General features: G+C 36.5%; 1 protein-coding gene across 1 annotated transcript in view; it reads left to right on the top strand.

The window, feature by feature from the left end:
- Positions 1 to 13397, top strand: part of TXLNG (taxilin gamma) — a 44930-nt gene that overhangs the window by 15432 nt on the left and 16101 nt on the right. Inside the window, exons 2-3 of the mRNA XM_025046609.1 lie at positions 5774 to 6077; positions 8727 to 8833. Coding sequence (XP_024902377.1) covers positions 5774 to 6077; positions 8727 to 8833 — 411 coding nt within the window. The remainder of the gene's footprint in view (positions 1 to 5773; positions 6078 to 8726; positions 8834 to 13397) is intronic.

Here is a 13397-nt window from a genome sequence, read left to right as displayed (position 1 = left end):
AAGAGGACCCCACACCCTTTCCCACACAGTGCGGTCAGAGTTTTGGATGTGAAAAATGGTATCTGCCAGTTTTAAGTTGTATTTCTCTTATTGTAAGTTCAGCATATGTTCACAAGCCATTCATATTTCCTTTCTGTGAATTATTCCTTCATATCGTTTGTCCATTTTTGTTGGGTTGTAGATCTTAGCACTCTTTAAATCATTTGAGAATCTGTTTATGTTAAATAAAAGGTTAATTTTTATCTGTGACCGTGCTTAGAATTTTTAGTAAAATTTATATATGTTCTGTGATGCTTCCAGTGTTCTGTTATTAGTGCATGTAGTTTTCTTTTTGAAATTTTTTTTAATTCCAGGAGCAATAAAAATTCACTGTAGTAACGCTAGAAAACATAGTGAAGCAAAAAGAAGCACCACCCATAATTATACTATTTAAAAATAACCATTATTAATATCTAGATGTATTTCCTTCCAACACTTTCTGTGTGAGTGCGTATATACCTACTTACTTATACACATCCACATATGTGTGTGTGTATAAAATATATGATGTATTATGATGCATACTGTTCATAATTTGTTTTTATACATAGTATTTTGGGAGCATCTCTCCCTATTATAAAATAGACTTTTATAAGATGGCCAGGACAAGGCTGTTTGTCTAGCAAAGAGTAGTCACGAAGCAATATATGGTTATGGTTAAGAATGTGGACTTGGGGACTAGACTGCCAGGGTTCAGATCTTTGCCCTGTTATTTACTAACCATGACCATAGATAGGCAAGATACTTAACTTACCATGCCACAGTTTGCCCATCTGTAAAATGGAGGCAATAATAATACCTATCTTGTGACATTGTGAGGATTAAATTAGTTAATACAGGAAAGTACTTACAGTAATGTCTGGGTGTACTATTTGCTGTATAAGGTGTTAGCTGTTGCTGCTAGCGTTTATGCAAGAGATTGTATCCAAGAAAAGTCTTCCAGATTGGGTATCAGAGAGGACAGAGTAGATATAGAATTATATCTATAAGATATAGAATTCTCTGCTTAAGGAGATGAGGGCTGAGAAATCATTTACAATTTAAATAAGCTTGCTGGCCTAAGAATTTGATTCATATCAAATAGCCCAATGCAGAGCCTTAAGTAGGTTCTTGAACGAATAATCCTTACAGTAGAAAAATTGGGGCCTACTATTTCAAGAGTATTTGTAGACTGGGGTTTGAATCAAGCCCAGCTGGAACTGGGTTTATTCATAAACAAAAAGATTTCGTAGAGCTGGAGTAAGTCTTTCATTAGCAAATGCGAAAAATACATCAAAATTAGTTGCACGTGAGAGAAGGGAAATATAATGTCTTGCTTGTCTAATGATAAAATAATAAGTGGCATTTTTCTCCAACTTGCGTAATAAGGCTTAGATACTTTCCATGGTTGTGTTCAGTTGCCATTTTGGTTCTTTGTGTCCTCCATCAACTGGCATTTGAGTAACTTTTATGCATAAACTATTGCTATCTAGGAGGATATGCATACCAAATAAGTGATAATATATGTGACAGGAGTTTAGTAGTGAAAGGGGTGTCTGGAAGACAAAATAAGAAATATTAACTAAAAATAGAGAACGATGAAATAAAATTAGGACAGCATGAGATGTGACGGTCATACACTGTACGGATTAGCTTAATATCTTTATGCTCAGTACTACCAGCTATTCTTTTGAGTTGGGTGAACATTTTGGCTTTTCTAGAGTCTTTAAACTGTCTTTTTTCTGTCTGTGGTAATTGTTTGGACCTGTATGCCTTTACTCTATAAGCCAGAGTAACTTTTAATTAACTCTCCTATGGCATTTTGAAATAAATATATTGTGCCTTTTTTCCCAAATTGAGAGAATAAGGAACAGTAATAAAATATTTGCGAACTATGTATATGATAAGGGACTTGTATGTAGTATAAAGAACTCTTAGAACTCAATCATAAAATAACAGATCACTCAATTAAAAAAAGAGACAAAGGGTCTGAATAGACATTTCTCCAAAGGAGTTATACAAATGGCCAATAAGCACATGAAAAGATTCTCAACATTATTAGGCATTAGATGAGATACTTTCACGCCAGCTAAGATGCCTGTAATCAAAAGGGCAGCGTCGATGTGGAGAAATTGGAATCCCCATACACTGCTGGTGGGAATGCAAAATGGTGTACCCACTTGAAAACCAATGTGGCAGGCATATCCTCAAAAGGTTAAAATACAGAGTGACCGTATGACCCAGCGGTTCCACTCTTAGGTCTATACCCTGGAGAAATGTAAACATGTCCACACAAAGACTTGTACATTAATGTTCATAACAATTATTCATGATAGCTAAAAGTTGGAATTAATCCACATGTGCATCACCTGAGGAATGGATAAATAAAATGCACTCTACGCATATAGCAGAGTAGTATTTGGCAATAAAAAGAAATGAAATCCGTGATACATGCTACAGCTACAAGGTTTCGTGAATGAACCTTGAAATCATGCCGTGTGAAAGAAGCCAGACACAAAAGGCCACATACAGCATGATTCCATTTATATGAAATGTCCAGAATAACCACATCTATAGAGACAGAAAGTACACTAGTTGCCTAGGGCTGGGAATAATGGGAGAATTAGGGGTTTATAGCTAAAGAGTACTGAGTTTGTTCTAAAGTTGATTCTGGTGATGGTTGCACAACTCTGTGAATACACTAAAAACTAGTGAATTGTATATTTTAAATTGGTGAATTGTATGTGAATTACATCTCAATAAAGGTGTTATAAAAATTACTAACAGAACTGAAAAACTACAGATTAACCAGCTCATTACTCTCATAGCTTTCTTGTTAAAATTGACCCTGGGAGAGGCCTCAGGTTTTCCTTGGTGAAAATTATTTATGCGCTCCATCTTCCAAAAAAATTGCTTTCTCATTATATTTTGATAGGGCTTGACACCACACTTTCTGGTATTATGTGGGTTTTATTATCATCACGTTTCTGAGAAATCCTGTTATGTGTTAGAGATAAACTTCATTTTAATTATCTTTTAACAGACTTTCATCAATATTTAAAGAAAGCCATCATTGTGGTTTTGTAGCCCTATTCTTAATACTAATGGTTTTCAGGGAATAGGTTTGAAATTTATCTTTTTAAAATTGGGGAAGATGTGATTAATAGTACTCATTTTTTTTTTTTCTTTATTGCTTTTTTAAAAAGGGTCTCTGTTAATATTATCTATGTGCCCAACTAGTAGATGGCAGTTTGATATAAAGTGGAGGTGGAACTAGTAGTCATGCATAATGTCACGCTAGAATGATCATTTTGCATATAGCTTGCTATTAATACTTCTGTAGTGTGTTATTTGAGTGTATTAATGGCTTTAAGAAGTTTCTGCACTAATCAAATTTAACAAAGGACATTTCCTAAAACTTCATCATGAATTTTTTGACAAACTTAATACCTATAGATTATACTTAAGAAATACCGCTCAATGGAATATATTACATGTGAAAGTGAATTTTAAAATTTTTTGGAAGAATTTTAAGAGTCCTTCAGTATTACTTTGTAAGTTCCTAAAATCTGAATTAGGCTTAGAGTGTGACATCAAACTGTAACCCTGAAAATGGACAACCCATTTCCCCTTAATGCATTACTTAAAAAAAAAAAAAAAGTATTACATGTACATTATTTTGATTTTTAAAGTATCATAAAAAGCAACACATCTCTAATCTTTCTCCCCAGAGGAAAATAATTGTTTCGGTTCTTCATAACTTTTGAATAATATATAAATTAACAACTTTTAAAATAAACCTTGTGAAAGTAAAACATACATTCAGAAGGTATACAAAGCACAGATGTTTAGGCTTTAATGAATTTTCACAAAGTGAACATCTGTGCTGCCCCATCTAGATCAAGACAGAATATTGCCAAGCACCCCAGAAGGTCCTACCCTTAGCAGTAACCGCCATCCTGATTTCTAGCACTAGGGATTAGCTTTGCCTATTTTCGAACTTTATATATAAATGGTTTCCTAAAGTCTGTTCTTCTGGCACCTCCCTTACTCATCTGTGTTGCTGTATCTAGTAGTAGTTCATTCTCATTTCTGGATGGTATGAACATATTAGAATGTATCCATTCTTCTGTTGATAGAAATTTGGGTAGATTCCATTTTGGGGCAATTACAAATAGCCTTGCTCTAGACATTCTTGTCCTTCGACTGCACATATGTACACACTTGGGTAAAATCCTAGGGCTAGAATTAACTGGGTTGGAAGGCATCCATATTGCCAAAGAGGTTTTCAGAGTAGCTGTACCAACTTGTTCTTTCAAAAGCACAGTACTTGATTTATCAACATTAGACTAAAAGATAAAGATTTCATTCCCTTAACCTCTTCATCTCCTGCTTTGATACTTTAAATTATTTTTAGTTCTTCAATTGGATATTGTAATTTGAAATCTTTGTTCTCCCATTAACTTTGGAAAGTAGCTTTTGTCCACTTGTTATAAGAGAAAAATATCAGACACCTTCCCCCTCAACTGTATTATTCAAAACAGGAAGAAGCCCTTTTTCATACAAAGAAGAAATGTACAAAATTTAAATTTGTGCCACATCATATGATCAAGCAGTGTTAACAAGGGGGGAAAAACAAATGGGTTAACAATATGGAAGAGAGAATAAGGTAAAATTACTGGATAAAATACTAGAATAAAACCATGTGTCCCATGCCTACCAACTTGTATTAGTTTTAAGTAAGATAGCTACTTAAAACATTATTCTCAAAATTTCTGTGGCTTAACATGAGAGAAACTTATTTTCTTGCTCCTCTATTAGTTGGTTTTGTTGTGGCCAACGTGTGGCTTTTTGTGTCTGGCTTCTTTCATACAGCGGAATGATTTCGAGGTTCATCCATGAAACCTTGTAGTTTAATAATAATAGCGGCGGGGGTGTTCTTTGTAAAAGGGTGACTGTCCTTGTATGTCTGTGGGATTTAGGGGTCCAGGCCGCTTTCATCTCAGGGTCTTAAAGACTTCTGCATTCAGCCAGAATGGAGGAAGAGGTGGTGGAGAGAGAATGTCTACTTCTAAGAGTAAAAGTCTTGTTGCAGAAGGGACAGTTACCACCTGGGCTCACGTCCTGCTGGTGGGAACTTCACATGGGACTCCCACTAGATGTAAGCGGCTGGGAGATGGAGTCCTTGGCTGAGCACTTGTCTGGCCGTGCCAGCTCCAGAGGACATTGAAAGAGCACGGGCTTTTGCCGGATAGCTAATGAACCATCTTTGCTACACCATCCCCTTGAAGACAAGACCAGAATGATTTTTCTTAATTGAGGTAAAATTGATATATAACATTTTGTAAGTTTCAGGTGTACAACATTATAATTCAACATCTGTTTACACTACAAAGTGATCACCATCCAGACCAGAACAATTAATGTTCATTACCTTGGGATAATTTCACATCTGTTAAGATGCTAATTAGTGGTGAGTTTTTATAGGGAAATAAGTTTAGATTTACAAATAAATGGCATTTCTTGCTTCCTTTGATACCACTTAATTGTGTGATTTGTTTTAACTTGAATTTTCTTATACTTTACAGTTAGGTCACCACTCCAGGAAACTTAGGAACTACATACCATACTTAACATTAATTTTACAAACCACTAAGAAAAAACCGTCAAACCTATGGTGTGCCGTTGGTTCTAAACATCCATTACATTTGATTTAAACCCCTTTTCCATCTTTTTTCTCCTCCCTTCCTTTTAGTTTGTGATTGGCACAATGGAAGAAGCTGGAATGTGTGGGCTTGGGGTGAAAGCAGATGTGTTACATAATTCTCAATCAAATGACATTCTTCAACACCAAGACTTGCATTGTGGTGGCACAAGTATCAAGCATTCACTGGAAGAGGATGAAGGCAGTGACTTTATAACAAAAAGCAGGAGTTTGGTGAGTTCAGCGTACTGCACACAAGAGTCAAGAGAGGAAATTCCTGGGCGCGAAGCTCGAACAGACCCCCGTGACAGTCAGCAGGATCCCGAGTGCGGCAGGAACAAAGACAAAACCCTAGGTAACAGTCTGCGCGGTGGTTGGACGTTTGCACGCTGTCATTTACTTACACTTTCGCACCGGTGGTTATGAACGCGGCCAGCATTGAGGTTTTTGTTTAGCTACTACATCTGTTCTCTTTAGTGGCTCAGTCAGCCTGTCGGCTGCAGGTAGTGCAGGCGGTGAAGATAGCAGAGTACAAAGTTCTCTCTAAATAATCAACAGTTGGCTTCCGTGAAAAAATTTCGGACCGACTTGGCAGAAGTAAACTCGACGTGCCTTATTTGTATCTTTAATATAGTCTGACCAGCATTTACTGTGAAAACTGTAGATTTGATCTCTTTATTTAAAAACTAGTCACAAAACTTTAGAGACAACATAGTGTCATCTATAGGTCAGAAAGTGGGTTAAGACTGGCTTTCCAGGGTCTGTTTTCTTTCTCCTGCTGTGTTTGAGATTTCGGACTAAGAATGTGACATGTCACCTCATTATGACATCTCAGTCTCCTTTTATTATAGCCTTACTGGTTGCCCCCAAGGCTTTATACTTATCATACCTAAGATTAACAGTGCTTGATTTGTATGATTTCTGTATGCTGAATTAGAATTATCCTTATTAAATCCATTTTCTGCTACCTTGGGAAACTTAAAAATATATAGAAATACGAAAAATAATTTTAATTTCTTACAAACAAGACAAATTTCTTCAAAGTCAGCAGCCCCAGTTATATGTGTAAAAACAGATGGAGTCTTACAAACTTACACATAGCATTACCATGTGACCCAGCCATTCTCCCTCTAGGTATATGCCCAAGGAGATTGACCACATGTCTCCATGCAAAACCTTATACACCAGTGTTCGTGGCAACATTATTCTCACAGCCAAAAAGTCGAAACGAGTTATCCATCAACAGATGAATGAATAAGAAAATGTGGTATATTTGTACAGTGGAATGTGATTCAGCTATTTAAAAAAAGAATGTAGTACTGATACAGCTAATGTGGATGAACCTCGAAAAAATTATGCTAAGTGAAAGAGACCAGACACAAAAGGCCATGTATTATACGATTCCATTTTATATGGAACGTTTGGAATTGGCAGATCCATGGAGACAAAGTTAGAATAGTGGTTGCCTGGAGGAAGGAGCAATGGGGAGTGACTGCTGTTGGGCACGGGGTATGTTTTTGGGGTGATGAAAATGTTCTAAAGTTAAACAGTGGCGATGCGGTTGCACAACTTCGTGGACATACTCAATTGTATACTTTAAAAAGGTGAATTTAAAAAAAATTTGATTAGCATTGGCTTTATTTCATTCACAGTGAAATGTTGATAGTAGAACATGTAAGTTCAACTTCAATATCACAAAAATAATTTTTCTCCTTACTAGAGTTTACCAGTGAAGGACAGGGATTCCCACCCCTCACCATGCATTCGTTCTGTACAAGTCAGCTAATGAACGGTAACCGAGCTTGTAAATATTCCTCAAAACATTCCTTCTATCATTGATAGGGAAAGGAAAAAGTCAGTAGGTGAGACTCATTACCAGTAAAAGGGTGAATTTTATGGTATGTGAATTGTATATCAAAAAAACCCAGTGAGTGTGAGTTTAAAAATCATAAAAATTGCAAGTCGCATTACGTTTATTTCCAATTATAGTCAATAATTATGTTCAGTCATGTCTTTTAAAATTTGTATTGGCCTTAGGCCGAATGAGAAAAGGTTTTGTTACTAAAATTTTATGTAGATAGAAAAATACTCTATTTTGAAGTCAGCCTTTTTTCCTCATAGCAGTTTGTATATCATATACCAAAGTCATTTTAATATATTTTAAAATGAAATAGCCTACATGCAAATGAACATTCTAAAAAATAAAAATGATACCTACCACCCAGCTTAAGAAATAAAACATTACCACCTAGGAAGACCAGGTGCTGTAGGCGTAAGCTGACAAGGTCCCTGCAATCTGTGAGGTCAACCAAGGGTTGCCTCGCCTATAAAAATAAAAATGTATAGAGAAAATAAAAAATAATTTAAAAAAATAATAAAACATGACCACTGATTTTGAAACACCGCTTATCCCCTCCTATCTCAGCCACCTGCTTTCTCCCTGCCAAAGTCTTCAAATATTGTTTTTGAGCTCTTTTCCCTGAGGGAAGAGCGATCTTGACATCTTTTTTATTTACACCGAACTTGGTTAACACGTAGAGTATACTTAGTAAATCATCAGAAGTTATTTAAATTGCTCATAGGAAAAGATAATGTGTCACATGTGATCATGTGCATCTTATGCAGAGAACCCACTGAAATTCCCTTTGAACTTGCTTCTATGTTGGTATTCGGTTAAGAGGAAGCTTTTAAAAATATTCTGCCCTTTGTAACTTGCCCTTTGTCTTAACTTGGACATCAGTGGTTAAGCAAGAGTTCTTACAAATAGCTAGCAGTCTTAGTGAGTAAAGAAATTTGGGGTGGAGGTGGGGCGGGAGGGGTGCCTGCTAATCCCGAAATTAAAAATAGCTCTCTTACTTTAGCCGGTAAATCACTTATTTCTAGTTGTAGGCATAAATCATTTTACTCTGGATTTCAGAACATAGGAAGTCTTATGTAGAATTTCCAGGTTAGATTCGATCTCATCCTTCTTCCAGGACTTATTTCTTATCTTGTTCATCATCAGGAAAAGAAGTTTTATTATTGATGCAAGCGCTAAACACCCTTTCAACTCCAGAAGAGAAGCTGGCAGCTCTCTGTAAGAAATATGCCGATCTCGTGAGTATGAAATCAAGGGACTGAGTGAGATCCATATAAAATATAGCAAAATGTGTGTGTGCTTGATAAGCATTTTAAGGTATGATTTTGGTGTAGCTTTAAATGTAAAATTATATTTTATTACAAAATTGAAGAGGAGAATCCAATTTCTTGGCTTTTTTGTTGCTTGTATGACATTTTATAAGGTGATACAGAGAGAACAGTATAATGCTAAGCTCTGGCATAGATTTTGTAAAACTCAGTCTTAGAGTAATTCTAAGTCAGCATTTTCATTCCCGTATTATGATGCTTTAAATCATTTGGGGTGTAGTGGTTCCCATATATTTCTCCCAAGGGAATTCAAGAGTTAAAGGCTGTAGCCATTGTGATTGAAATTTTGAGTTAGGTGAAATTGTCTGCTAAGACAATACCAAGACTCAGGAAATTTTTATTTAGCATCTGCTATGTGTCAGGCATTACTTTTTCCATCTTGCAAAAAAGTTGACCTCATTTTTTTTGGCTTATGTTATTTCGAGTAGCATTAATTCTCTTTTTAAAATTAAGAAGCTGTCTCAACATGGAAACTCTGCCATCCTATTTAAGCCGAAGAATGGGAAAGTCGTAGAACTCTTGAAGTTAGAGTTGTGGGAAACTTTTAGAATTCTAATATATATGCTAAAATTAATGCCTTTTGTGAAATGCTTATGTGAATTATTGACAATTTATGTGCATTTTCATCTCTTGTTAAAGCATGTCATAAACACTACTTTTTGCCAATGACCAGCTCTAAAAATGGATTCTGTTTATTACCCAAAGAATTACAGTTACTTTCCCTCAGCTTGTAGAAGGGTCTGCGTATGCCCGCATGCACGTAACTGGCATTTCAGCAGTCAGGCATCTTCCATTTGGAGCAGCAGGAAACCCTGTGCATCAGTGAAGATGGCCTAGGACACATGCAAAAGTGGCAGAAAACACAGTGTGGTCAGACTGGCGGCTTCAGGAAAAGAACACTTCCATTGGTTCTAGAAGACAGTCCCTATTTGTTCCATCCACGTGAGGAGAATCATGTGAGACATGGTGGAAAAAGAAGACAAGAACAAAAAAGGGGGGAAAAAATGGAGAAAAGAGTAAAAGAGAGAACAAAAGCACTGTAGAGGGTTAGCTTTCTGACTACGAGGGATTAGGAGAAGAAAGGGCAAATAGTCACCGAGGGCAGGCCGCCTCAGACTCACACAGATCACTGGGGCTTAAAAGGCACATTCTGGTTCACCAGGTCTGGGTTGGGGCCTGAGAGTCTGCATTTTAACAGGATATTGTCCGCTTTTGGATCACACTTTAAGTAGCAGGCGTCTAGGGTATTTTTGTCTGTGGCGCATATGTGTGTTTAAGTACCAGTGATAATCACTAAATCCGTCTTAGGATATGACACATTGAAGACTTGTCTAGTGAGTAACCTCTCTGATTTAGATTGGTGCTGAACATATGAAGGATGAATACGTTTTCAGAAAATGTTCTAAAGCTCGATTTCTTTTTTAAAAAATTTATTTATTTAAATTAGTTTCAAGTATACAGTATATTGGTTAGACATCTATATAGTTCATAAAACGATTCCCCCAATTGCTCCATCCCCCCTGGCCATCCACCTATAAAGCTTGATTTCTAGAAAAAGTCTTTCTGAGAGGAATATAGGTTATATGGCAGCGAGACCATCAAGGGACTAGTAGCCTTTTCCCAAGGATTATTCAGACAACGTCCCTTTCGCCATCTCTGTCCTCTGCCCTTTTTGTGACAGCATCTTTTGACGTTACTAATTCTTGTCGCACGGACACGTAGAAAAGTCCTGTTGGGTAGATGGAGTAGTACACTGCACTGTCATAGGGATTGTCCGTCTGGGAGACCTTATGGCGGCCCCATTCACCAGTTAACATGGGTACATGACATTGTCGCATTTCACTTGCTAAGTGTGGCTAGTGTTAGGCGGGTAACATGGTCCTTAAGTACACGATAGTGCTGTTCTTTCCCATTCCTTAGTTTGTGTAGATTATTATAGCTAATAAGAAATCTTGGTATCTGCTTGGGCAGGTATATCTTCCTTCTTACCCTTTTTATCAGAAGTATCTTGGCTATTGGCTCTTTCTATAAAATTTTAGATTCAACTTATTAGTTCAATGAGAAAAAAAAAACCACCACTTGGGTTTTTTTTTTTTTAATAGCCGAGTAGTATTCCATTGTATATATCCATGTACTATGTCTCAAATTAATTTTGTTTCTGTATAATACTTTGCAAAATAATCTTATTATGGACCACGGGCTACAGTATGGACTCTAAAGGTGCATTTCGAGGAGAATTTCTATCATGAAATTAAAGGAGCTTAAAAAGTGGATATCCTTATGGGAAAAAAATTTGATCCTTACGTGTCATACACAATGATCAATTTCAAATGAATTAAGGACTTAAATATCAAAAACGAAGGCTTACAATTTTTAGCTATCAGATTTATTTCGATATATTAATAGGTGAATATTTTTTTCAAACGGATTAAGAGAAAGATTTCACAAAAAGCACTATTGGAGAAAAAATTGCAAAAATTGGCTATATTGAAATTAAGGCTTTCTGTTCATCAAAAGACACTTCAAAAGAAAGTGAGAAGACACATTACAAACTCGGGAGAACATGTTTCCAATAGATATAATCAACAGAAGATTTAGTATCGAGAATATGTAAGGAACACCTGCAGATAAATACGAAAAGGCTAATATCCCAATGGAAAACTGGAGAAGAAACATATAAGAGCTATTGCACCGAAGTGGAAAAACATAACATATACCTTAACATAAAGGTACATAAACACACAAGAGATGTTTAAACTTGTTACTGATCAGGGAAATGCACATCAGGACCACAACGAGATGCCGTTTTTTGGCCATTGTAGTGGCATAAATTAAGAATTCTGATCGTACTGTTTTGGAGAGGATTTGCATCTACATGATCTTTTATAGACTGTTGACAGGAGGAGAAGAAATTTGTCAGCTGCTCTGGAAAATAGCTTGGCATTGTCATGTGAAATAGAACATAGAGAAATCACTGCCTGGTGACTGCACTTCTGGGTTTGCACCCAAGAGAAATTCTCGCATGTGTGTACAAGGAAACACATGTGAAAATGTTCGTGCTGTTGTGAGTAATAAAACCTGGGAACAACCCAAATGCCCATTGACAAGAGAATGGATCAATAAAGTGTGTGGTATGTTTTTTAAAAAGTGGAATATTATACAACCTGTGGGCCAAGTCCAGAGAAGCCTGTTTTTGTACTGCCCATGAGCTAAGAATGGTTTAACAATTTTAAAGTGTTATTTAAAAAAAGATGACACAACAGATACTATATATGGCCTGCAAAGTCTAAAATATTTACTTTCTGCCCTTTTACAGAAAAAGTGTGCGGTTCCCTGATCTATAGCTACATGCGAACAATCTGAATGAGTCCTAGCGGTATGATTTCCAGCTTTGCTGTCTAAAATAGCTATTAGCCACATGTGGCTACTTAAGCTTAAATTAATTTAAATTAAAGAAAATAAAAAGTTCCATTCCTTGGTTGCACTAGCCACAGCGAAGTCAAAACAACAAAAACCAAAATGGTTTCTTTTAGGACCACACACGGATGATATGAGATGAAGCGAGCAAAGGAGCAGTGAACCCAGGATTTAGGGTTGTGGTTACCTTGAGTTGGGGAGGGCTGGGACTTCAGGCGTTAGAGACATTGTACACAGAACCAGCAGCCTCTTGGAACTGTGCTGCAGCCCGTGGCCCATAGTAAGATTACTTCGCAAAGTATTATACGGAAACAAAATTAATTCGAGATGTACTACATGGATATATACAATGGAATGCTACTCAGCCATAAGAAAGGGTGAAATACTGCCATTTGTGACAACATGGATGGATCTTGACAGTATCATGCTAAGTGAAATAAGTCAGACAGAAAAGGAAAAGAATCATGATTTTACTCATGTACGATATAAAACAGAAAGCAACAAATGAAGGAACCAAACAAAAAAAATAAAGGTATTTTTTTAAAACCTGCCTGTAAGGAAGCTTGGTATGTTTTGATAGGCCACGAGGTGTCACTCTTGCTCTTGAAATTGTGACTCAGCATCATTTCCTTCAGTACAAGGTCCATAAGGCTGCCAATCTGTTGGTGTCAGTTAAACCTTGAAATAGACTCTCTTGCTCCAAACCTAAACTTGCAGTGATTCCCTTCTCCCTCGAAAAAACTCTGAGCACTGATTATGAAGTTCTGATTCGGAGGACTGTTTCATTAAAGTAGCCTCTGTTTTGTTCAGAAAAGTAACACTCGATAGTGTTGATTTCTAAACAGTTTTCTGAAAACATCTTTTTTGTTGTTTTTAATAAGAAAATAGATTAAGTTTGTTTTGTTCCTACTGTAATTTTTTTTGCTTACTTTCCTATCATAGCTGGAAAAGAGAAGGTTGGCCGAGTAGAATGGCATGAAACGATTGAAACTAAAATCTTACACTGTATTTGGTTATTGACGATTCGTTCCGTAGCTCCTACTGTAATTCTTCCAGCCGTAACTCAGAGGTT

This window comes from Pteropus alecto, unplaced genomic scaffold (assembly GCF_000325575.1).
Source record: "Pteropus alecto unplaced genomic scaffold, ASM32557v1 scaffold23, whole genome shotgun sequence".
Classification (NCBI taxonomy): Eukaryota; Metazoa; Chordata; class Mammalia; order Chiroptera; family Pteropodidae; genus Pteropus; species Pteropus alecto.
This window is presented reverse-complemented; position numbering and strand designations above follow the sequence as displayed.